Raw genomic sequence first — 22,580 nt, 5'->3', positions numbered from 1 at the left:
ATTCTATAATTTTGCCATGCAGCTATGAATACAAACAGCTGAGAACACAGGTAAGCTGGCCTCACCACTACAGTAATACAACTCTGGTGTCACCTCATTTTAAGAGATGCATACATGCCTCTCACCGAGCTTCAGTCTTCTTATCAGTTACTGCCAAGCGCTTGGGGTCCCAGAATCAAACAAATCTATAAGCACACTGCCCAACCTACTCCCCTTTTACGCTCGGAAGCCTCACTTAACCATCAAAATATGGCCAGTGAGGCTTAAGGGGCTTTGCTCCTCTGTCTACAAGCAAGCAAATCCATGCCACTATCTCTACATCCCACTTAAAGACCACCTGATGTACTATTCCCCAAGGCAGAAGAGCTTGACCTGTACTTTCCTATGAAGTTTCTAGACATGGTCAAAAACAAATTTGGATATATTAGTAAGGTTAAGATGAAAACACTTCTTAGTCCTACACTAGCACATTAAAACAAACATTAAATACCCTGGCAAAAACTGTTGCGTTTCTACTGAAAAATGCATTGTTTTCTACCCTCTTCAAATTCACCTAAAGTCCTGCCTAGCATCAGGAGAAAGAAAAAGAAAACAGCCTCCAGAAGAACAACACACAGTCAAAGAGGAGTTTGATTTTATACAAAAAGACTACTTTACACTACAAGTATTCTTGAAACTTATCTGGTAAGGGAGAAATAAAAAAACCAGAACAAACGCAAAAGCAAACAAAACAAACCAACACCCCACTTTTCAGTGAGTCTAAAGCCTGACTAGGCTAGGAGAGCGCTAAATTAACAGCCCTGAACAAAAGCCTCATTTAGCAGAATAAGGCAGGCAAACTTAAGACTTCACATACTCCAAACCAGATTCAGGCAGACTTATCTATAAACACAAAAACAACTCCCATGGCACACTGAGATGACGGTCCCTCTGCTGAGGCTACCTATAAAACATGCCAAGTCTGACAAGCCTTTCATCAGAGAAATGGTGATCCCACTGCAGCCGTTTCTCCAGTCCAGAAAAGTTCATTATGACCATCCAATCTAATCCATAATGCACAAGCCACAGCTATCCCACAATTTAGCTCCTACTTTAAAACCAGAGCTGCAGTGACCAGATATCCCTTTGGGAAAGAAAAAAAAAAATACATTTTACCTTATGAAATTTAAAGTCACCCCTGATGGAAAAATCCATCTTAGCTGTGGATTGTTCTTCTAGTGGTCTGTCGGTTAATCTTATCTTCACTTTTTGAATTATTTTTGGACTGTGAGCAAATTACCCCATATCTTCTTTTGGGGTAGGGATTAAGCTTCTCAAATCTACTAGCAAAAAAGACTTTTTTCAGACTTATACTCATGTCTCTTCTGAATCGCTTCCTATTTTCAATGTGCTTCTTGAGAGTTAGACATAGCATTGCAGGAGTCACTGCAAACACACATAAATCCAACTCACATTTGCTCTTAGACACAGAATCACAGTGGAAGCTCACATCCACGTGACTACCAGTCTCCCTTATCTTTTCACAGTTCTAGGGCAGTTTTCCGTTTCTTCTGAAAACAAGCATGAGGATGTACTTTGAAAGTGTCAGACTTGTTCCCCGTTTACCCGGGAAGCAGTCCGGATCCAGTCTGTTACAGTGATCTATTTTCACTAATCATTCCTTGACAGAATCACAGGAAAACCCTTTGGATTAGAAATAACTTTCAGTTATTGAGTACTCGTAAGCTTTACTAGCAGTAACTTAATGTTCTTTTCTTTCTCTTGAAGCACAAAGACATTAAACTTGCACAGGGAAAGAACCGCTCACAGGACCTGAAGATCAACACCACCTTACTTAGGGTGACTTACTGTGCTGTGTACGGTACACTGTGCACTTTGGGACTGGATGTGTACAGAGTGTCCACTTTTGTTTTTTTAAATAAGGAGCTATTTGATCACACCTGATTATCCACATAGTTGTATTTAATTCATAGGTTATACGAGGTTATAGGTCAACCAACAAAAAAAAAGAAAGAAAAACAAGCAACCATTGCCAGAGTTGACTCAGCCATTGTATTCCCTAGGAGCCTGCTTTCCAAAAGTTCCCATGCTCTCAAGGAAATGGAAACAAGCTCATAGCCACAGTGGGAGGGAGAAGAGTTTAAGGAGCCAGGACTATTTTACTTACATTGATTTACTTACATCTTCATTCACCCTTAACTTCTCTGGAGAGGGGAGTCTCATAAACACAGGGCACTCTTCCAGTGGGCCACTGGCTAGCACAGGGCTGAGCACTAGGGTCATTACATCCCCTTCTGTGGCCCAGCCCCCCTCTTATTTGCAGAGGCTGAAGGAAAAAGAGATTTTAACATTTCTTAGTGACCGAGCAGAAAACAAACCAATGGCAGTGCTCCTTCAGTGGCATCTGTGTACAGGCAGAGCAGCATCCAGCGAGAATTTTGGTGCAACTATGTCTTTCTTCTGTTGGAAATGCAGGATGTAAAATGTCAAGGAAGGGATATTAAAACACAGGGCACAAGCAAATACTCAAGCTGCTGGGTTGTTTTGTTTGTTGGGGTTTTTTTTTTAAAAAATCCTATGAGATCCCATAAACAAGGCTAAAGACAGAGCCCCTAGTCTCCCCGAAATGAATGTTATATTAACTAGTTCTCACAAATGCATGGGCAGGCACACTAAAAATGTTAGACTATTATTTACCACTAATACCAGTAGCTTCCAAAAATCCATGTAAGAAGAAACTCCTCAGAACTATTTAATTATACAGAGCTTCTGAAATATTGGATGCCCACTTACAAAGTATCTGACACTCAGTATCATGAAACTGACTGAATTAGGTACTTCCAAAAGGGAGCCTGCTCCTATTTATTTTAAAGACTGGGTCTAGTACATCACAAGTGCTGTGTCACACACTCCCCTGCCTTATCTGTTCCTCCACTTTTATCCCACAGACAGCACCTCAACAGTAGTCCAGCCCTCACCAGCTCCACTGTGGACATCAGCCTCATCAAGCCATCGTTGACCTGACACGTGGTAAGACTCTGCTTTTCTGGGTCTTTTCAGAACTGCTCGACTACTGAGCAGGGAGGCCTCTATCACAACTGTTTACCCCACAGTGTGACATGAACTCGGCTCGACCGGAATCCTGCTCACAGAAGGCCTGGTCACCTCCTGCACCTCACCTTGTCCACCTGAGAGCAGGAAAGAAGGTCTCGTACTTGAGCTTTGCCTATATAAGTACAAATATCAAATCACGTTGGAGCACGGCTTGGAAAACAGCCTACAAAATCCACAACCAAAGTTGTCACAATTATAATTTTGACAGACAAGAAAATTTAGCATCATATGATATACTGGGAACTATGCTGCTAACATTAGGTTATGTAATTAGAAATAGAACAAAATTATCATTTTCTATGAAGGATTTTTAAATTTGGCTTCCTTCCCAAGCAGAAAGAAAACTCAAAAGACTACATCTTTCATCTTTTTCAACATGAAAAGTTCTCCGAAGAAATACCTTTAAGTTACACAACCAGTTAAAGATTTTTTTTTTAATGTTCTTCAGTAAAAGAGTAGAAAAGATCTGGAAGAATTTTGTAACAAAGTATTTCAGTTTAGAAGGTGTGAGGACCTCTCCCAAGCTTCTCCTTCAAGATCTCACTGCAATTAGCTCAATTTCACAAGCCATTACATTTCATTGAAATAGGGTTCAGCTGAAGCTATTCCAACAAGGTCTGTATTTAACCTCACAGGGCTCTCTTCTCCACTCAATGGAGGTGCAATTTAATAATACACATTTCCAGATGACAGCTCAGGATATATTTTTCATAAGTACCCGCTATCAAGAGGGAACAGCACCAACTGAATATGCATCTTGCAAACACAGGAGGAAATACACTTCAAGCATACAGAAAACTAAGCCTGCTGGGAACACGCTACAGCTGAGAAAGCTTTCTTATCAATGATAAGAAAGCCTCTTGTTATTAGTAGTATTATAGACTTTTCCCTGAAAAAAGAAGTTTAGATTGAGAATATCCCCTGCTTATTCTGAAGCAATTTCTTTGTAGTATTCAGTACCTTCTTTCTTCAAGTAAGCGTTCTAAAGCATTTTTAAATGGTGAAGCCAATGTACTTTCATAACAACTCTGATTTGGATATAAAATCTCAAGTTTGACACATACAGCAAGGAACAAAGCATATGCTCCATTTCACAAATAAAACTGACTGAGGCATGAAGCTGATGTGAAGTCAGAAGACACACAGCCCCTACACACACCTCCTCCTCTTGCTGCCTGCAGCCTGTTCCAACCCAGGCAAATCTGTGGCCAACACTCAGGCAGCTTCTACGGCTCCCTCCTCTCTCACCCACTTGCTCAGAGCCAGTGCTGGACACCATCCAGCAGAGCTAGCTAGCGTTGTGCCAGGCCCTGCTTGCATGCCAGCCTGGAAAACTGGCTGAAACACACTATCCTTGCAGAACATGCACATGAATGCTGCAGCAAGTGGTCAAGGAATACTTAAGAGATGGGGGTGGCATAGAGCTGCCCAGCTGCAATCTAAAAATCACTATCATCTAAACGGATTTTGGGAGGCAGACTGCAGTAGTATAAATCATTTCAAGTCCACAAAAGTCCTAAAGGGGACAGCAGAGGAAAGTACCATCACCAGGGAAACACCAGCTTGGAAAGGAGCACTCAATGCCCAGCGCTCCTCCTCTGCTCCTCCTCTCTGCGTCACTGAAGGCTACAGCCCATGCACCAACTGTGCACAAGTCTTAAAGATAGGCTACGTCTACACCTGGTAACTTGGTGTGGACCCAAATCTACTCTCACGCAAGACTTGGCCACTGTCTGCTTTCTAAGTCAAGCCCTTGCTAAAAGACCTCCTCAGTCTGAGCTCCAGAGCAGGGAGGGAAGGAGATCAGGGCACGTTTCACACACATCCAAGCTCCCAAAATGAGTATGCTACCATCCACCCCTTCACCAGCTGCCCAGAGCTCAGTTCTCCGTAGGCACAGAGCAGACACTTTGAAGCAAGGGATTTAGGGCTTTGCATGCCTGTCAAGCCTCTCCGCCTGCTGGGAAAACAGCAGGCACACATCTACTCTGCTTTCTTTGTGCTCTCTGTCCCCTTGCATCTGTCTTACCTAGGACCCGCCTGCTGCATTTCTGCGAGTAACTAAATGAAGTCAGGCTCCGACTGCAGTTTGCGTGGGGGACCGTTCTGGAAGCAAGGAGGACTACACAGGAAACAACAAGCTGCATACGAGCTTCACCTCGCCCAGGCTGCAAACCACCACAGCAGTGAGGGGCTGCGGAGCCCCTCTTTGCTGCATGGCACCACCCACCCATCCCCAGCTGCAAGACTGGGTCCCTAGAAGCTATCACAACACACATACGCTTCCAGAGCCACAGGAGAAGAGGTAGGTATCTCTATGCTGCACACACCTCGCTCACTGAAGGCCCAGCCTCCTACACGTCGGATCCCCTTGGGCGCTTGGCTGAAGATAGAGCTAATGACTCACTCAAGAGCAGGGCAGAGAGATCCCTCTCCTAGCACAGCCCTACTGAGGGAGCTGAAAGAAGAAACAGAAAAATGCATTTCAAGGCATTTTAATCACTCGTACAACCAGATTTAAATCTGAATGCCTGAAAGGAGAAGATACATACGGCCCCATTGTGTACAATTACAGTCATTTTGCCAGCCACAGCTGCTCGCTTGGATTAAGCGGTCATCTTTGTGCACCTAGCTGGGTGGTGGCACTTTAGATGGCCCGCAGTTCTGTTGTGGAGATCAGCTACATATGTAAATAGCAGGAACCAGTTTCACCAGAAAAACAGGCAACTCTTCTGCCTTCCCAAAGCAAAGCTAGGCTACGTCACAGGGAATCTCTGTGTGCTGAAAGGGCAGAAAGATATTGGGAGGCAAATCTATACAGAAAAATATTTACTGGCAATTTCTTTCCATCAGAAAGGCAGTAAGAGGACTCCAAGTGATCTTAGAAAGGCCCTGAAAAAGCCTGGGTACCAGCATGACTCAGGCCTCAGAAGTAGCATGAGGTGATTTAAGTGCATTTCCTGTTTATAAGATAACACCACCTTCAGCTGATTAAACGCCTGCATCTGGAAGTCTGCAATTAGCAATAAGGCTGATAATTTCTGTTTCAAATACAATTATTTATATAACTGCTACCAAGTACCTCTGAGTTTGGGTGAAACAAACATTTAAATTTTAAATAAGAAGGTTAAGCAAAAAGTTCAGGAGATTTGGACACTTCCACAGAAAAACATCTTCCCCAACTCTGAACCAGAAACTAAGGTGCTTTTAGCTCTTCCAGGAGGCAAGATGCTCCAATCTCAGATTTACTCAGCATCCTCATCAATACCATCCGTAGCTGGCAATAACTTCTTTGGACCTGGTAGTATGCCCATAATGCCTCTGCCAGAGACCATGTTTCATATTGCCTCCCCCAGACACTAGTACAATCCAAGTTCCTAAGAGTCTTAAGTGCCTAGCTCCTTTTCATTTTAGGGAAAAAAACTGTGGATCTGTACCTACTTTCCTGACTTCAAAGATGCAGCATTCAAATAATTTTTTTTATTAATGTTATCACAAGGATTTAAAAAAGAAAAACTTTCTTGTTTAAGGATTTAAAGGATTAGAAAACAAACCAAAAAGCACCCCAAAAGTCCTGTGATACATCAAGTTCTAAAACAAACAACACAAACCAAGTGTGTCTGTATGAACTCTGCAGTTACTATTTTAACATTGTGTAATTGAAATGAGCTTGTCACCCTTCCAAAACCAAGTTATCCTTTAGCTCAGATAATTCGTCTGCTCCCCAGTTTAACTTCAAGTCCTGTAACTACACTGTCCAGGTTTCAACAGCCATAAGTGTATAGCTAATATGATGCAAGGGCAATTAAAATCTCAGTCAAGATTATTTCCTTTTGGATAAATAAATGCATTCCTTTCTGAACAGGAGTTTCATCTGACTCATATTTCTTCCTACAGCATGTGTGAAACAATTAGTCAATGTTATTTGTTAAGAACATCTGTTCCTTCACCTGATCTTTCACTGCAGGCTGCTTAAGTAATGAAAAAAATTCAGACTGCTTGTCTTTAGACTTACTTTATTCGTTTAACAAGTAGGGGGAAAAAAATCCAGATTTTGGGGAGGCAGGTGGGAACCTCATATAATAAAGTAACTATAAAACATTACTTCTGAACTCTGATCTTCCTTACCTGCAACAAAGTCCCACCAACATTACTTAACACAAAAGAAGCTAAACACAGAAGCAAAAGAACGGCATATACCTCAGTGGCAGTTTTCCCTCCTTAATCTCCCAGAACTGGACTCTGGCTTCTCCAGTCTCTATTTAAGTTTAGTAACAGTCCCCAAATATTGGGCAGAAAAAAGCTCATGAAGGAAACAATCCTCTTCGTAGGAAGAGTGATAGCAAGACACATTTTGAAAAAATACGACTTCAAAAGATTTACTCCACTTCCACTTAGCACTTCAGTTTTCATAACTGATCTGTGCCATTTACTTTTCAGTAAGTCACAAAAGGATACGTAAATATTTTGGATCAGGACTATGGTGAAAACCTGCAGGAGCATATTAGACAAACTACAACAGTAATTACACAGTTAATGCAGTAGTGAGTGTGGCCAGCTACATGAACTGTGTTGGTATAAATTACACTGGTCATCTCACTAAGCCTGTGAATAGTCCTACTGCATTTGAAATTACATGGAAAAAAATCACACTCACCAAGCAATTGCCCCAAAGCTATTTTTCTTAGGAAATATTTAATTTGATCTCTTCCTTTTCTACCTTACAAACCAAACACAGATTTTGCTGTTAGTCATTTCTATATTAAAAGATGCTACCAGATTTGCTTGAACAACTCTCAAAGACAGACCCATACATAATTTTTCTTCAATTTTATACAAAAACGGAAGGCAAAGGGTCAGCTACTGGGAGACATGTATATTAGTACAAGCTGATCAGAGCTACACACCCACATGGTTCATGATCACATACCTCCACTCATTCTGAACAAGCAGTGGTATCTTGAGTACTGGGGGGTAGGCATAGCAGAAAACAGAAGGAGAAGCTGCGAAGTTACATGAGCAAGCTGAAGTCCTGAATGACTTCATCTGTCATTTCCCTAGGGGCTTTAGGAGGTTGCAGCAACAAATACACAATACAAACACATTACCAAAGTCAAAGCTGGTGCATGAATATCCCAAATGTAGGCTTTACTGACTCTGCAAGCAACTTCAATTAAAAAAGCAATACCTAAATAAAGACCACTTACTCCATCTAATTTCTAAAATGCTGCCGATACCACCAAGGAACCTTGACATAGCTCAATTAGTGCATAACCATCTGCTGCACAGGATGAGACAAAAATGTAACTTCCAGAGTAGTCATTAGCAGAAAAACCATCTACTTTTGTCTAGAATGCTCTTATGTTTTTGGATAAGTATGTGTCCCAAATCATCTAAACCTCAAGAGAAGATTTCAGATTTTTATTATTTTTTTATTAAACATCTCCTGGAGAATTTTCTACTCCTAGTTGCTGCTAATGACTTAATTAAACATGCCACTAAACAATCACCCCCTGTACAGTTTTGTTTACCTTTCTTCTTTCCCTCCAAAGGGATGCAAGCAGCTCACCTGTAGCAGACTTGGAAAAGACAATGTTACACCACTGCTTCTTTGCAGAAATACTGAACAAAGCTGTAACCAAACCGAAGACCAAAAAAGAGCTTAAATCCCATCTCCTAGAGTTGCCTTTTAAAGCCTTCATTCCATAAGCTATGAACTCCCCTCTCATTAAACGGATATCATCATTCAACCAACTCCATGCTTATTTTCTGAACTATGTTGCACTTCTGATGGTTTTGCTCCCACTTACTTACAAAATAAGTAAATCACACAAATCTGAAGTACTTTCTTCCTCATATATTAAACCTAACTTTTAGATTCTAGACTAATTCTTTAGGTGTGCGTAACAATAATTCATATTATATAGAACTTCCCACTGCTTCAGCTGGGGAAAGCTTATTTAGACAGGGCACCAACTGCCAGTCTTTGTTCAGAACCGGCTGAAACTCGAAGGCAGATCTACCCCAGTGCTCAGTTCGGAGCTGCATCAACAGCAATAAGGACATTCCCAGCGTGAAAATAAGTGAGAAAGAGACTTAGCCTAATCAGCCATGTTCAAGGGCTAGTCAGAACTACAGTTTCTTTTCTTACCATTTTAAAACACTGCTTCTGTATAATCAGTGCTATCACAGGGCTTAAAAAAAGCACCTATTCTAGAGATTCCAGATAGGTAAACAAACCACCTACCACTGCTACAAGTACAGCAAAAGCTATTTATACTAAAGTTATGACATTTCAGAAAAAACAGAGTAAGTGTGCTTAAGATGTTTATTCTCTTCAGAGACCTAGAGCATTTATCCAATTCTCATCCTCCTTAGCAGACTGCTTCATAACAGCAAATAAAAAGGAGGCTAAAAATCCTCCTCCAGTGTCACAAGCCATGATGCCTCTCCTTCACAACCCAAGCATTTGGAGGCACAGATGAGAAGAAAAGCTTTCTTCAGAAGTAATACACCAAGTATACAATACAGAAGATGAAGCAACCATCAGAGGGCCTTAAATACCAGCCTGCCAAAACATAGTTACAGATTTAACAAGCCCAGTAAACTATTCCCAGAGTGAACATGAGTCTTCAGAGAAAGGTGGAAGAAGTATTCAAACAGCTACAGATGCAGGAAATATTTCATCTAACTAACCCTTACTAGTCTTGGCCCCCAAAGTATGTCAACTTGTATCTGTGCTGCAATAAGCTATCTGCATCCCTCCTGTGCAGGTTTGAGTCATATATGTTTATCATATTCTTGGCATACATATTCTCACATGCTCCCACAGACTAGCTCTTTCTCACAGAAACCAATTCCATGTTTGTCAAAATTCAAAATCCTTTTCCAAATCTTGTGCAACCTCACTTGTTCTTGTATTACGATACAGTGAAAAGTGGAAGTAAGCCTTTTCATTTGTTCGCTTCTACTGTCGTACTCCTTCACGCTGACCAACACTTTAAACTGACATTACATTGCAATCAAATTGGCTTTTTTAAAGCCTCTTTTATTATTTTCTTCCCAATGCCTTCTCGGCACCTCACATTTCCAAATTCTTAAACAAGGCTCCCAGATAAAAGCAATTTTCTGAGAGATGCTCATTTGATTTCAACTCTTTCCACCTACCTTTTCATTGCAAGGGAAGGACTTACTTTTTTGTTCTTTCTTTCCACAGGCATTCTTCTTATTGTAGACATATGTGAACTTTCTTTGACTGTTTATTAAGAGAAACTAAAGTCCCCAGACTGAACACCCTCACTTTTGATGCAAGGATCCTTTTCATTAGCTTCCTCAATCACTTTACCTTCTTCATTACAGTAGGAGAACACTTAAGATTTTCACAGGTTTCTTCTTCCAAGGACATTAAATTTAATTATATTTCAGTATTAAGAGTATAAAAAGGATAAAAAGTGAATTCAGAATATTGAGACAGGGCTTCCAGATGTAACTTCATTTCCAAAGCATCTTTGACTTTCATAATTTCTATTTGCAGTTGCCAAAACTAGAACCATTCAATCAAAAGTAGATGCAAGCTTTACAGGTTCCAGAAAAGACGAAAAGCCCTGAGATTAAGTCTGCAAAAGCAAGCTTTTTTCTTCCTCCAGTGAGGTTATAAAAGTCTATCTTTGTCCATCTCCAGGGAAGAGTCTTCAAAAACAAAAAACCCACCAACCCAAAAGCCCACCCCCCTTAAAAACAGCAGTTAATAACACTACCGATTTAAGAATTGCTTCCAGTAGTACAGAAGAATTTTCCTCAAAATTTTTCAATAAAGCTATCCAAAGTATTATTTATTTTTTTTTTTTAGAGATGGGGAAAAACTATGTATAGTAGCATTCTCTTCTTTTCTCCCTTCCCTGCTGATTTTTCTGCTACCCTTCCATCTCCCCACTCACCATAGCCAGGGAAGAGATTATATCCCAGAGGCTCCCAACCCAAGCTTGCTCCTAATTACATGTGCTCACAACACCTATTGAGCATTCATGATACTTGGCCTGACTTCCAGAGGCATGGCACAATTGCCTACTCCCACTCAAATCCATGAAAAATTGAAGTCAAACCAGTCAGGCTCTAACATCCACGTTTGGTTTCCACCATCAGAGAAGCAAAAGTACATACTTAAAAGAAATGAATCCTCAGAGCAAGCCAAAGTTGTCAGAAACGTGCAGCCTCTCAAAGCAAATAATCCAGGCAACCAAAGCTGATCCCTGGATGCTACCGCAGGCTAGTGCTGCTGTTGTAGCAATTCCTTAGTTCTACTGACTTAAGAGTAGGAACGAGCGTAACAAATCCACACCTGCCACAGGACACCGAGATGATCCTCTGCCAAAAGTTAGTGACACATGCTGTGCACACTGCAACAAGCTGCCTTCCGTGTTATCACCTACACATTTACTATGACTCAGTATTTAGGGAGTTTTAATGATTTGTTTATAGACTCAGCAGCTGATCATCAACCATGCAAGTTATTAAAACACATTTTCTGTCTAGAAGAGCAGGGAAAGATGCCAATGACATAATGTTTTAATTAGAAGATCTTATTTTTTGCCTTGAATTTGTGACTTTCTGCCTCTTGGTACTTCTAAGTTCAGTCCCCTTGAGGCTGAGAAAATGCATACCACAGCCTCCTATAACCAGACTGATAGAGGTTTTTAAAATTAATCAGCAACATAAATGGTATAGCTGGAATTTTACAAGCCAAAGCCACAGCACTATCTTACAAGAGGCAAGTATTTACACCATTTCTTTGTTTTAACTGCAAGGTCATATTTGCAGAACCAGATAAACACTAACTTCAAACAAATACTGAGGTCTTGAAGTACACATCATAGACAGAAGGCAACCATTTAATCATACCGGAGAACACCTCACACTCTTAGCAGTCGCCACGGCACTGAAGAATCCCATTCCCCTGAAGTTACAGGCACGCGTTACTACGGGAAGCAGGAAGCAGCACTGTGAGGACACACGATACCCTGCACTGGATATGCCTAAAGCTCTGTTCAAAGAAACTTCTAACCTTTGGCATGCATCTCAAACCTAAAAATGCAAAGCCAATAGCACAGTTACAGTCTTCATATATTATACTTTACTGACTTTTAGATTGCCAAGCTTATCAAGGAAAGACTGACTCCCTAACTGCAAGTCCAACAAACTGACCCCAAGACCTAAACAGGTTTCTTCCTCACATAAACTACCAGCTGCATTAACGGTTGTATACAAACCATCAAGAGTCAGTTTACACAATCTAACCTGCCATCGAATGAGAGCATAGCTGGCAGTTACAACGTCTGCGCAGCATGATTTGCTATTGATTCAAGTACAGAGATACAGCTAGGCACAGGCAGAACGGTCCTGTATCATCTTTGTCGCTGTAGGAACAGCGGAGAAAATACTGAACGATCCAAGACTCACTCTCTAGCAACACAATTCTGTGACCCACTGTGATGCACTGGGCCTGTCGATTTCCATTGGCTCCAGACTATTGTTGCTCAGTTTAAAAGTACACATGCATTTTAGGGGAAGTTTATGCTAGGGCCTGATATGCAAAATCAACGTTCTGACCATTAGGATGTCCGCTTAGTTTGAACAGCAGGGATGAAAAGACATACAAGCTAGATTTATAAATAAGGAGTTGGGAAATCTGATCCCCCAGTTCTGCTCGCAGCTCTCCCACAGATTCCCCCATGGCCTTTGCTACTTAATCTTTCACCTGCTGAGCACAATTAACACTCTGATGACCTCATCAGGACAAGGACACGGCAGTCCAGATGATGTTCCTATGCACAAGCTGAAGCACGCCAATTTACTGAGGCCACCTGATGCAGAACCTGAGTCAGACTGTCAGAGCTGTGAGGAAGGGAATCTAAGTCTCTCACGAGATCGGGTGTTACCCTGCCTGTGGCTGCACACACAAGTGTTCCCCTTTGCTATCTAACAGCAGCAACCCATCCACCAAACTAACAGCAAAAACATAAGCTCTAAGTCTGCAACTGTAAGTGTACCTTCTCTCATGGCATTGGGAGAAAAAAGAAAAAGAAATCAATCAAAAGCATGAAGAGAGTATTAAAGACCGCTTATTATTACACCTTCCACTTTCCATGAAGTATCTCCCTGGAAAACAGCAAAATTAAACCCCTTCTTTCTGCCCTTCTTATTCACAAACCCCATTCTTTACACAGAACACAGGAAGCTTATTTACTCTTGTGGAAAACAAATATGTTTACTTGGCAAAAAACAGACACTAGGAAAGCATGTCAGAAGAACTACCCAACACTGAGAATCAAAATTCAGCCCTTACTGTTAATAAGCATCAACAATGCCTTTCTAAAGGCACAGAGACACATTAGATAGGTTAATGAACCATGCAAGGAACTGGGAGACAGGACTGGGCACAGAAGCCAGAACTCCTGTCACTAACTTGATACGTGACATCAGGTAAACACCTTCACCCCCCCCTCAGTCTCAGCTTACACTTTAGTAAGCTGATAATGATAAAATTACCTACCTCACTACATGGGTGGAGAATGCTTTACTAATTCATAACTACAAAGCAACTTGAGAATTGTGGATATAAAGCTAGTACATATACACACATATATAAATTAAAATATACACGTGTTTTATTTATAAATAAAACACAAGTTAGAAGAAAGATAAAACACGTTACCCAAAAGCTCCAGTCAGCACTCCAGCTGTATTGAGCAGGACCCTGCATTTTCTCTGTGCACGAACTAAGAGTCTCCTCTGAATCAGCAAGCAGCTGGCTAATAAGACCATGATCCACTTCATGAACTTCCTGTGAACAAAGTTGCAAGGTATGTAATTCAACAACAGAGGAGAAAGGTGAAATAAGACGACGGTTAATCCATTTAAGAACTACGTATTAAATGAAACTTGACATGCTAGTTTCACCAAGGTGAGTGGCATGGAAACACTTCCCAATGATAGCCTTTTCATTGATTTTACATTTTTTCCAGAGTATATGATATTTAATTATTACTTACATTTTTATCAGAGTATTTTATTTCCACAGCAGCCCCTCAACTTGCACATTGAAGCTGCACAGACATTTAGAGCTGGAACAACATCAACATGAGCCGTCAGTGCATAACATGCAGCACATCCCTAGAATCTGTGGGACCTTTCAAAACTTGAGAAAGGTCATACAGGTGTAGCATTTACCAGAGGACTGACATATACTATTTTAATACAAAAACATCAAATAGTTGTACTTAATGCTAGTTATGCTGTAAAATGTACATTTTGTCGTATATAATACCAGCACAACACTTCAGAAGCAAATAGTTCTGCCCGTATCACTTATTATAATGATAAGCACTCTCCCTCGATATATTCTTCACTTGGGAGGTCAGTTTTACTTTACAAAGGGAAACTGAGCCACAGAGAGACACTCATCCCAAGCCACCTAACAAACTGGGACAAAACCCAGGGGCCTAACCAGTAACTAGCACTACCTGTACTACAGGATCCATCACCAAGACACAAAGTTGGGGTTTGGGTCCAGAACGACTCAAAACCGAACCGACGCGGGCACCCAGGCGTGCCCACGGCTAGAGAGGGGTGCGAACACCCCACCAGCAGCCCACTGCTCCCCCGAGGCTCCAGCCGAGCCCGGGGCCCAGGCTGAGGGTACGCTCGAGAGAAGGCCACGGGGTGAGGCAGAACGCAGAGACACCCCCGGCTACGTGGCGGGAGAGGAGGGCTGCTCTCCGGAGGCTTTCCACGCAAACACACGGACTCGCTGCAACTTCCAGCAGCTGCTGCTCTCCCCCCGGTTTCCCGCACGGCGGGCGGACCCCTTAACGCCACGGGAGCGACGCTCCCGACCCACCGTATCGCCGGAGTTAGGCGGCTGCCACAGCAACCCCAAAGCCGCCCCACCCGCAGCGCGGGGGGGGTCTCTCCCCAGGCGGAGCTCGGCACCCCAGAGCCCAGCCCCCCCCCCCCCCCCCGGGGCCGCAGCCACCTCGCGGGACGTAGGCCGCCCCTCCTCACCGGTGGCCCACATCGCCGGCGCTCCGCGGGCCCCGGGGGGCCGCCGCCACCCCCCCGGCCCCACCCGCCTCGCCCCAAAAAACTTTCGGGGATGGAGGGGGGGTGGCGGCGGAGCGGACCGCGGCGGCCCCGCAGCCCCGGGCGGTGCTTCCCAGCCCTGCCCGCGGGGGCCATCCCGCCGCCGGGCCCCCGGGGCAGCTCCACGCTCTCAGCCCGCCCGTCCCCCGGGGGAAGGAGCGGGGCTCCCGTCCCCCGCACCTACCTGCGCAGCCCGCCGGCGGCCGGCTCGCCCGGGGGTCGGCGCGGCAACGGCCGGGGGCATGGAGCCCACCGGCGAGGCCAGAGGGGCGGGCGAGGGCTGGCGGGGAGCACGCAGACCGCGGCCGCGGCGCTTACCATGGAGGGGGGCAAAGGCGGCGCGGCGCCCGCTAACTGCCTCAGCGGGGCGCACGGCGGGGCCGCGGCCGCCATTTAAAGGGGCAGGCGCTGGCCGGGCCGCGGGGCGCGGAGCCGGGGCGGGAGGCGGTTGCCAAGGGCGAGGGACGCCGCTTCTGAGGAGGCGAAGCCGTCTGGGGGGGGCGGAGAGGGCCCGCGGTACCTCTGATCCCCTCCTCGGCCAGCTCAGGAAACGCCTCAGCGGCTTCCAGAAGGGTTAATTACGAAGCCTCAGAGCCGGTGGAAAGTTTGAGGACTGTAGCAGGAAAAACTCCTGGCTACGGGGAGTCCGGGGAGGGGGGGGGGGGGGGGGGGGGGGCGGTGTTAGCTGCCTCCCGCCTGAGGGAAAGCCCCGCCGCCCTCCCCTTGCGCACAGCCCCGGCAGTCGGTTAAACAGCATCCGAGCAGTGAACGCGGTTCCTAAATGTGAGGAGGGGGGTTTGGGGTTCAGCGGAAAACCCCGCCGACAGCCCGCTCCAGGGGGACACCTAGGGGCAGAGCGGGGAAGGAAAGCCCGCCCTCCGCTGCGCGCTCCGCAGCCCTCCCGGGCCCGGCCGCTCGCAAGCGGGGCCGCTGCGACTCCCTGCCGGGAGAAGCCGCGGTCTGAGGGGCGGCCGGGACCAGACCCCCGCGTCCCCACCCCGTCCCCGGCGTCCCTGGACAGGGCCGCGCCGCCCTGCCCCGCGGGTGTTCGCAGGGGGGCCGGCGGAGGCCTGCCTCTGCCCCGCTGCGGTGCGGGCTGGCTGCAGGCCGAGCAGGGGGATGCGGTGAAATAAAGGAAGTAAGTGGTGGGGGACTCATCTCAGGAAACGCAGGCTGTCGTTTTAAAAGCTGGTGAGCAGGGCCAAGTGGTGTCTGCCCACGCTGTGAGCACCCAGGGATTTGAAGTTACCTCAAGTTACCACCGAACGGTGCCCCTCAAATCAGGGGACCCAGCGGGAGCGGTGGTGCCCTCAGGACACCTTGCAGGACTAAAAAGGGCCCTGTGACATTAAAAGAAACCTCTGCCTTGCTGGCTGGCTGGCTGGTAGGTGATGAAAAGGGATGGATGGATAGCCAAGGGAAGGAGAAGTAGAGCAGCAGCCTGGTGTGGCAGCACTGCTTCTTCTTGCTATCCCTTTTCTCTCCCTGGTTCCCCAGAAAGTGGGTTGAGGGACACCTCTGGGCCCTGTGATATCTGCCCACTGATACGTTAGCAAAGGTGCCAGAAGTGCCTGTGGCTGACGTCCCCTCCCAGCCATCAGCCCAGACAGGACAGCTGTGACAACACTAACTGTGAGCCTCCAAAATTTACAAGGAAGTGTAAAAAAGAGTGTGTGTTTTATTTCGGTTTTGTTGCTTGCTTGCTTTATTTGGACCTCTGAAACTCAAATTTTTCAGGCTTTTCTCAACAACACTCAGGGGACCAGTTTACTTTTCTTTTTGTTCAAAAATTGAGATTCTCTCTGAATCATATTGGGTTGTCCAAGTGGGAGAAGCTTCATGTTCAACGGATGGCTGCCAGCAACACTAAAAGCCCTTTGTATTCCCTTGGTTAAAAGCTGGCTGGCCTGACAGTTTTACTGAGGCATGTCCTATGTAATGAAGGATTCGCAAGAGAACTGCTATTACAGGATGAAATTAACATAAACAGCATTTGCAGGAACAATGGTAGTATGTCCATCACAACACACTTGAAGGCTTTTTTTAGAAACACACCAGATATTTGGGGTTAAATCAGACACTGGAATGCCTTTCGTCCAGCTCCATCTGCCCACGCTGGCTTCTCGGACACACAGTCACAGCCAGTACTCTAAGCCAGTAACTCGGTCCCTGTTCCTCTTGATCTGCCGGGTGCCTTTGACTTTACTGGCTATTCCCTCCTCAAACTCTTGATTGTTTTTGACTCCTCTAACTTTTTTCTTTCTAAGATATTTTGGTTTTGCTCACTAACACTTTGGCAGTACTTCCTTCAGAAGACCCTCACAATCTACTTTCCGGCTTTCAACTGAAGTGCTATGTTGCTCTGCACTTGGTTCCAGTTCCCTTCTTAATACGTAGTTTACTTTGGAGTGTTTTCCTGCCTGGTCTTTCCACTCTCCCAACCCATTTCAGAGAAGAAATATTTGCCTTTTAGGTGCCTTTAGCTGAACTCCCTCTAGCCTATCCTGCTTTTGTTGATATAGGTGTCAGCACATCAAAGCTAGAGCAACAAGTGGTCACTCAAGGAATGGGTTGTTCCTCTTGACATTGTTTAGTCAGCAGAGTTTTGCAAATCAGATGCAGAATTTCTTGAAGCAGTTATTGTGGAGCATCCACATGCAAAAATGCAGACCACAGAATTTATTAAATGCATATTCAAGAAAGCCGTATGACAGTAGCATGATGACAGAATTCCTTATGGTGTGGTGGGGGCTTTTTTGGGGGCCTTTTAGCTTTCAAATGCAAAGAAAAGCAGAAATACTCATGCCTCTCTCAGCTGAATTGTGCTTTGTATGTGTTTTAACGGATGTTAAACCTCGAGGTGTTCAAGGAACGTGTGGATGTGGCATTGTGGGACATGGTTTAGTGGGCATGGTGGTGTTGGTTGATGGTTGGACCTGATGATCTTAAAGGTCTTTTCCAACCTTAGTGAGTCTGTGATTCTGTGATTCTGTGATATGGAATTGAGTCTTTACTGGATACTCAAGTACAATTCCATTATATGAAGAGTCTTAAAGATATGCAAAATCATTAGATAAGGCGTGCCAAAATCCCTAATCCTGTAGCTGAAGGAAAAGGAGTCAGCCAGCTAGTGAGAGCGGCACCTGCTCGGTACAGCGGTACCACAGCTGGCGGACCTGGATGCTACAGGTGGGGGTTTGGGGCTGCTGGAGCTCTCCCCACAAAGCAGTGCTGTGTATGTACCTTTGTGTAAACCCAGTCTTTCTGTTCTGGAGCGCACCTGCTAGTTTTACAGATAGGCCATCCTCTTTAGCAGTTTTCCCCTCCACCCTGGTGGCATAGATGAGCTTTACTTAAATGGAGTTTAAGTAATCAACTTTTGGTGCAAAAGGATTTGTTCTGCACTGGAAAAAAATACTTTGGGGAATACCTTTTACCTATAAACACCATGTGCATATAGCCACAAAGATACTGAATTCCTATAACTCCTTTTCATGGTGCATTAGGATGATAGGAGTCTGGCTGCTCAGAAAATTAAGCTTTTCTTTTCTCACCTCCACTAGGGAGGGGTTCAGCAGAAGAGAGGTCTCCATTTGAGTATCTGGATATTCTGTACGCATCCCAAAGTTCTGGTTTATACAAGGCCAAAGCAAAAAACAATGGATTATCTTCGCTCTGCTCTCAGAGCATTTTCGGCATCTTCTCTGGGAGAGATCAGAACAGCCCCCGGGAACTCATTGTTGTCACTTCAAACGTGGCTGTCATCCAGGCAGCAGGCAGAGCACTGTGAGCTTGAAGCTGTGGTAACTTTAGTAAGTGTGACATTCACTGGGTAGAATGTGAGGTCCTGTTGCAATAACACACACATATTTTTCTGTCCGTACTACCGGAGGGAGAGACGGTGAGGCCATATACTTCAGCAGCTATGAGCCAGCACATTGGGAAGCTCTGTAGATCTGCAGTGTCTTCATTCCTCCTCTTCTTGCTGCTGGGTGAGTACTAAACCACCTTCCTTAATTAGAAGAAATATAGCTTATTCCTAGAGTTTGGCTTGAGAGGTTCTCTTTTTTATTTTTTTTTCAAAAAGCAACTTTCTGCTGAGGGCTTCCTCAGGATGCAGGAAAATTATACCTGGTGTTGTGCACTGCATTAAAAGATACTTTTCTTTATAGATACATTCCTGTTTAGCTAATAGAAATGTTCAGAAAGAGTATGTTTGCCTATCTTTTTTTCAAGAAGAAAGGCTGTGTATCATCATTGCTAGAAGCTTCATTTCTATTTTGGTTCTCTGATGTATTAGCAACCAGTTACCGTCACAAGGTAGTTATTCATATCCATTTGTGAAAGCCAACCTCAGCCCAGGGCAAAAGTAATATAAATTAAGATGAGCGATGTGCAGTCATTGATCACTTAATCGTAGACAACTGGAAGCTGGTTACAGCTTGTATAGCACCCTCATGGCACCAGCTGAGTGTGAAGTTGAGCTCTAAAGCCAACAAAACCATCTGAAAGACGGTCATTCCAGCATGAGAGGATTTTTATGTGGGTTGGAAATCGAGCCCTATTTGCCCTCCACCTCTCCTCCATCTATTGAGTGTGAACAAAGGAGAGGAGGCTCAACTAGCAAGGTCAAATTTTGCACTGACCTCCACCCACCATTTTGGTTCTCCGATGCTGTTGGCAGCTGGCAGAAGAAGCTTGCAGGGCTCCTCGGGTTTGCTCCAGGCACCAAAGAGTAAGTTAGAGGCTCCAGGACTGGAAGAGAGCACAAGTATATTTTATTCTTTCCTTTTGTCACCCCACATCCTCTAGCCTTCCTTGTGTATTTCTCATTCACAGCCAACAATATGGCCTTACATGGGAAAGTGTCAACCCGCCGATTACGTAAAGGGGAGGCTGATGGCTTAGTAGGTGCCCTATTAGTACTGCCAAATGTGGAGCACATTGTCACAGGGAGTCCCAGAGAGCTTTCTCCCCTCATGTTTGAAAACTGGCCATGAACTACCGACTTCATATGACAATGACCTATTAGATCATCTAGTAATTTTTACAGGTCAAGACAAGATCATCCATGCTGTATTTCTCTGTACTCTGTCTAGCTCAAATGCTTTAACCAAAAAGCCTAGCATTCCTCTCCATCAGGGATCGAGCCCTACAACCCGCATGACATGGGACCTACACATCACTCTGCTGATGAAGCAATTGGCATAAAAAGAGCTTTGCAGCAGAGTCAACAAGGCATTTGGCATGGTATGCTCCCAGATGCCAATATGATAAGGACATTGTGTATTTGAATACCAGTGAACTAGTATGTTCCAGTTTTGCAACCTTACAAAAGAAAAAGGAAGAAAGAAAGGAAGAACAAAAAATAGAGGTTGTGCTGTGACTTCTCAGTGAAACCCCCAAACAGAGCTGGGGTGAAACGATACAGCCTACTCCTCTTAGTTTTGATTTTCCTAATTAGCTATAAGTTACATGATATGTATTGAATCAAAGATGTGGGATAACACAGATGACAAGACCAGTTATTTCATGACAGGAGGTGCAAATAAAACTCACGATGAATAGGCGCAACATCAAAGCACATTGTTCCTGCTCAGTTATGTTCTCTATGCTACTAAGTGACTGTGTGAAAATGATACCTTTTACATCACTAAAAGGAATAAAAATTATAACTGTGTTGCAGGTGTATAAGACTGGAATAACTATAGTGGAGAAGAAATTCTGTGGCCATTCCTTGAAAACAAGATAGCGGTAGCACATACTGCTCTAGCTAAAGCAGCAGTATGCAGTGGAGATAATGGTTAATGAACAGAGGTGTTAAAAGAGTACCCATGACAAAACTGCTCAAATTCACTCTAACAAATAACCAAATATATCACATCAGAATAGTTAATGTACAAAGACTGTAGTATGTCCAGCTACCATCAGCTTTGTCAAGTATTTCAACTATACTTTGTACTTCATCAAAGTACCTTGTCAAGATACTTCAACTTTTATGACTGCTGCATTGATACACTGCTATCTAACTAGAATGGGAAAATCTGGACCTCAGATTCCCCCAAGTAGCTCCAGGGGGCTCATCAGTAAGATTATATATGAACATGAGGATAAAATTTCATCCAGTATCTTTAATAAGGACTACTCATTTTAGGGGACTGGATCCAGAACTACAATAATATTTGGGTCCCTAATTCTCAGGCATCCAATTCCCTTGGATCGGTGTTCCAGTTACAAGGCCAAAATTTTTACTTTGAGGTAAAAGCATGGAGCACCAAACAGTTCTGAAGGGTTTTCACATGCTTTGTTGTTGCCTATTTTCATAGCCAGCTTGTATTTTCTGTATTTTTGCATCCATGAGTTACCTCTCATCTGATATTTAAACTGTAAGCTCTATACCCCATACTTTCATAAGGCACCTAGAACAACAGGGCCCTGCTGTCTGACAGAAATTGTCAGTGCTACTCCCATACGAGTCATAAATAATAATGAGTACAACTGTGATTTTATGCACAAACATGCCTGGAGGAACCATTCAAGTAACTCTCAAACCGATCCTCAAGGGATTGGGTTTTCCATTGCCTTGAGACATTTGTCCCTGAGCATTCAGGCTAGTGTCATTGTGAAGCTTTACCAGACCCAAACAATAGCGTTTCACATCCTTTGGATAGCAATGAAAGACTCAAGACAATGGAAAATCAAGACCTTCACTGTGGGATGGTCTGCAGTCCTTGAGAGGGTACCCACTAGTATGAAGGGAGACTATTTCACTTGAAGAAAATAAAACAACAGAAGAAACTTTTCAAAGAATTAGTTTGAACTCTTGCCTGGCAACAGCTGTTGGCTTATTTTTAAGAGTTTGGTTTCCCCTCCTTTTGTTCTAGCTGGGGATTTGAGACAGCAACTATTCCTTTCTTCTTTGGAGCCCAGGCTTGTTTCCAGAAATGAGATCCACTCACACTACTCTTAGCTCAAGGCTGCATGATACTATGATTACCAGCTGCGTGAGGGAAGGAAGCTTTAAATCTCTACTACAGGCGTGTTGTCTGTATTTTTCTAACAAAGAGTAGCAGGACAATGTGGTCCCTTCGCAGAGAATAGATGTCACTCAGCATACTGTCAAGAGGCCTCTTAATTTTAAACATGATAGTATGACAGTGTCTTCAAGTGCATCTTCTATGTCTTTCAGGATGTTGGTTGTCCAAATGAAGCTGGCTATTTCATATGCCGAGTGTTTTCGCAATGACTCTTAAGTTATCAAAACTTACATGTTGAAACTCACACCAACTCAAAGTTGTCAAAAAACAGTTACAGAAAGTGGCCTGCCC

General features: G+C 44.1%; 1 protein-coding gene across 1 annotated transcript in view; it reads right to left on the bottom strand.

The window, feature by feature from the left end:
- Nucleotides 1–15,645, bottom strand: part of GRAMD1C (GRAM domain containing 1C) — a 55,411-nt gene extending 39,766 nt beyond the window's left edge. The window contains exons 1-2 of the mRNA XM_059819328.1: nt 15,571–15,645; nt 13,826–13,954 (exon numbers count right to left, since the gene is read on the bottom strand). Coding sequence (XP_059675311.1) covers nt 13,826–13,954; nt 15,571–15,645 — 204 coding nt within the window. The remainder of the gene's footprint in view (nt 1–13,825; nt 13,955–15,570) is intronic.
- Between the last annotated feature and the right edge of the window lie 6,935 nt (nt 15,646–22,580).

This window comes from Gavia stellata, chromosome 1 (genome assembly GCF_030936135.1).
Source record: "Gavia stellata isolate bGavSte3 chromosome 1, bGavSte3.hap2, whole genome shotgun sequence".
NCBI lineage: Eukaryota > Metazoa > Chordata > Aves > Gaviiformes > Gaviidae > Gavia > Gavia stellata.
This window is presented reverse-complemented; position numbering and strand designations above follow the sequence as displayed.